Source organism: Chaetura pelagica, unplaced genomic scaffold (assembly GCF_000747805.2).
Source record: "Chaetura pelagica isolate M959 unplaced genomic scaffold, ChaPel_1.0 scaffold2, whole genome shotgun sequence".
Classification (NCBI taxonomy): domain Eukaryota; kingdom Metazoa; phylum Chordata; class Aves; order Apodiformes; family Apodidae; genus Chaetura; species Chaetura pelagica.
The window spans coordinates 3,831,593-3,835,918 of record NW_009952796.1 but is presented as its reverse complement, the minus strand read 5'-3'; the positions used below and the strand labels follow the sequence as shown (position 1 = coordinate 3,835,918).

Below are 4,326 nucleotides of genomic sequence, written 5' to 3'. Positions count from 1 at the left end.
GTCTTGTGAAACACCTTCTTACCAGCATTGATGGAAAGTATCTACCTGAAGGTATAATTTAAAAAAGATTTTACTCTTCATTAGCCATACAAAAGCTAAAAAATCTGCCTGAACAGACAGAATACAGATTTCTGTTTTCTTGTGCTGGATTCTGCCTTGCTGTGTTTGGTGGCAACGGAACCCGAGTTTTTAAACCAAGTTAAACTGTAGTGTGTGTGGTAGAAACCTTTTTGGTGGTATTGCTTGATCTTCCCAATTAGCAAATTTTGCTTGCTTAAAACTAACTTTAAACTAATTTGAGTCATGGCATTTTAAACATGTTTGAGTAAATGTAGCCATGACATCAGTTAATGAAAAAACTTGAAAGAAATCCTTGGAAATGTCTTGAAGTCTTTTTAATGTTCCTGCTTCAGATTTGGTGCTACTGCTTCTGGATGGAAGTCATGGCTTGGCTTTTCTACTTAACTACAGGGGTACTTATTGACTTAATGAGAGTCCCAGTTATGGTGGTGTTTGAGAATTGTACACTTTATAGTGCTGAATGCCTGTGCATAATTATCTTTTGCATGGACATTGACGTAAAATCATGTATGTTTAAATGAAAGAGTATCAGCTGGTTTTAATTTTACTGTTATATTTACTCTTGTTAGACAATTGAGTAGTGGGCCTGTCTCTGTGAATCTGTTTTCTAAGGTTTTTAAAGTATTTTGTAAGCTTCTGGTTTCTCTAAGGTTTTTCTATGTCTGTATGACATAATTGAAACGATCAGTGTCTGGTTAATTTTCCTCTGTGTCGTCTTGTGAAGAGTTGAATAGCAAAGGTGTTTGTGCTCATTTTCCCCTCAGAGACCACATCTCCAGCTTTTGCTTTGGGTGTGGTGGTGGTGGGAACTGCATTATCTTGGGCTCAGGTGTTTTCTTGTCACAGATGAATTTCCATGCACTGTCATTCCTTGTTAAAATGAACTTACATTGCAGCTGGCTGATCCTGCAGTCAGCTTAAACTGAAGCAAAACATGCACCATTATGGAAAAGAAGATATTTTAGTTAGGTACAGAAATATTATTTCTCAAAATTATGTGTGTATGGTTCTTGTGGTGTGTTACAGGTATTTTTGTACCAGTTACTAAAACATCTGGGAATACAGAGTTCTGAAAGGTTGGAGAAAACCGTCTGTCTTCTTTCTTTCTCTCAGCCTTTTGGGGCTCTTGCTGTCTTTGGAATTGCAATAATCAGATAAATAAAGCTAAAGATTAAATTCTGCAGTGAGATTTTTAGGTCTCAGTACCTGGTAGAGAAAGCTTTTGTCTAGTGGACATGTAGGATTTCCCCCTCTTATGCCCTCGCTCTTTGCTTCATCTTTCTGTGTAAAAAAACATGTCTTGACTCTTTTGAAATGGCTGTGGAGAAATTGAGAAAAGACAAATTTGACTGAATAATTTGTTCTAGTATAGTGCAGAGGGGCCTGCGGGAGGATCAATGGTGTGTTGTACCAGGCACTGTAAGATGTTACTTGCCACGAGTTCTGGCTGCAGTCTGTCAAAATTAATTTGACACTGGTGTCATTACCCCATTTCCAGTTTGGGCTGAGGTTACATCTTCTGTTACTGTTCTGTAGTGTAAAAGACAGAAGTATATACAGAGACATAGGACAGCCATTTCTGTGTCTTCAGGATTCCTTCTGTAGAACTGGTTTAGAATCTGCCATAAATGAAGTTATAATACATTGGTGGGAAAAGGAAAACAACCAGCAACAATCCTTTTGATTGTGTTTTTCATTGCATCTGCTGTATTCATGTGAGAAACCTTTTTTTGCTTAAAGCAGGCAAATCAACAATCTGGGAAGATGGTGGCTGGGGAGCCTGGGATGAAGCAGAGTTACAAGAACCTGTAAGTTCATGTATTTGAGCTTTCATTGCTAACTTGCCTATTCTAAAAGACTTGTCTGCTTGTTTGTTTGTGTGTTGGTTTTTTTTCTCCTTTATAGTTAGGAGCTAGACAAGAAGGATCTTGACCAGTGTTTTAAATGTGACTGGTTGTTCGTCCCTTGCTTCTGTGGTTGTTTCTAAATACAGTTTGGATGTTACCTATTGTGATAATTACTCATCTTCTTGTATTCTGTAGGTGTTTTTCTCACTAGAGTATACACACATTATTCTGTGCTGCTATGTTGGGGGGTATAATTTTTGTCCTATAGCTAGTCAGAGTAGGGCATGGCAGTGAAGTCATAATAATCTACAATGAATTAATATAAATCAATGACTCTTAAATCATGAACCACTGAAACAAGCATCTTTCTAGTGATCATGTACTACTCCTTTTTTGTTGTGGTGTTACAAAAGGGATCAAATTACATATGTAGGATAGGGCAGAACATTGCTCCTTAAAGGAGGAAAAGCATCCCTCTGTCCAACTAGTTCAACTAAGAATAACACAGCTGATCTATACTTGTTGGTAAGGTTGAGAGTTCTGGTTGCCGACTGACTCACATAAATTGTTAGGGAAGCTGTCTGTGTAGAAATCCTCTGCACCTGAATGAATCACCTGAACAAAATAGCTTGATTAATTCCCTGTTAGAGAAAGGTGAGAGGGTAGACTGAGGGATCCAGACCTCACTTTGCTAACTAAACTCTTACTGGCTGTCTTCATCTCATCAGTATGTGGGAAGTATGCCCAAGGAGTTGGACGATATCCTATTACTTAAGCAGGGAAACACATTTTTCAGGTGAGGTGAGAAACAACTGAAATGAGCATGGTGTCTCATATCCCTGCATGAGCAGGAATAACTCACTGATGCTCATGGCAGGGAATAACAAGAATATAAAAACTTTTTAATAGGATGGGTATTCAACTCCCGTGTAACTGCCATGAAGTGAGTGTATTTCTCAGGCCACGTCTTTGTGGGATCGCAGCTTTGAAGTTTGTAAATTCCTTAATGAGAAGAACAAATGTTCTTTTTACTACCTATGTCGTAATTTGGTAGAACCAGCAGGTGTTGCTAAATTGAAATAGTTTTCTTTTTCACTTTTTAACATGTCTGACTCTTTTGCCAGGTTATTCGAGCCTTTCTTGCTGAAGACCTCCTTCTTTATCTTTTAACTGTTGGTTAATTTGCATTATAGTTGATGTAAAATGCATCTTTTCTTGGAATTACTCAAGAATTACTCAAGTCACCTGGACAAGTATCTATTTCTTGGAACAGCAAGTTTTGAGAAGGCACTGATATTTAAAACAGTTTTCTTCCATTAATTGTCTTTTATGGAACTGATTAGCCATTTTGGAGGGATGCTGATGTTGAAATCCTGTTTTAAATGCTGATTTTTAATCATTCTGTCTTTATCCTTTTGAAAGTAGCTTCTTTTGTCTTTCACCTTTTGAAAGTAGCTTCTTTTGTCTTTCATCTTTTGAAAGTAGCTTCTTTTGACAGGTTCAGTGCTTTTCTTTTTTCAGCTCTAAGCTTATTATTATCACTAAGATGAGATGGCCATATTTTATGTCTTTAGATTTCAAGTTTATTGTTTATGCATGCAGATAACTATTTAAATTATCTGATATACAATTTTAATTCCTTTTAATCCTTAGAGAGCCCTTTAACTTCTGTTTCTTTTTCCTCATTTTGAAAATCATTGCATTAGAAATTACTAAAATAATTTTCTTCAGGTTTTGGTTACGTGTTTTTACACGTAATACATTTATCTCTGTCATGCAATGTTTACATATCTCTGTCATAAGGAGTTAAAGTTGTCACGAGTATCCCAGTCAACTTCATAATCTCGTTATCAAGTTTTGAAAAATGTCAGTAATTGGAAAAACATGATGCTATAAACTTGTTCATCAACAGAAAAAATGACATGAAAATAATATGTAGTCTTGCACAAAGCAAGTGATAGTGTGGATGAAGATAGGTAGCTGAATATTTTTTACTGTTGTAGTGTTTATGATGGATGTACAGAGGATTCTTGTGTGCACAAAGTCACTTTTTATGGTAAAACCTTAAGAATAGAAATAAATATAATGAATAGCTGGTAATGAGCATGATATGTAAATTCTTCCTAAGGTTTATTCTCTGATTGGAGTAGATGTGTATATTTTCAAGTACATACCGCTTTATTACAACACAATAAATTACACAGATCAGAAAATGATCACACGGAAGTTGTTGGACTTTGTATATAGCAGCTCTGAGATACTGGAGGATGGAGTGGTATTTTGGAGTGCTAGGAGGAGGTAGGATTGGGTAAGTGGCTATTGAATTGGTGACTATGGACAGGGGAAAGCAATTTTATTGCTGTGATTAAGGTAAGAGGGTGGAGCTAAGAAAGCAGGA

At 36.5% G+C, this 4,326-nt stretch overlaps 1 protein-coding gene across 1 annotated transcript in view; it reads left to right on the top strand.

Annotated features, from left to right (window-relative positions):
• Positions 1–443: 443 nt before the first annotated feature.
• RAB3GAP2 (RAB3 GTPase activating protein subunit 2 (non-catalytic)) overlaps positions 444–4,326 on the top strand; it is a 35,698-nt gene continuing 31,815 nt past the window's right edge. The window contains exons 1-2 of the mRNA XM_009994803.1: positions 444–588; positions 1,825–1,889. Coding sequence (XP_009993105.1) covers positions 444–588; positions 1,825–1,889 — 210 coding nt within the window. The remainder of the gene's footprint in view (positions 589–1,824; positions 1,890–4,326) is intronic.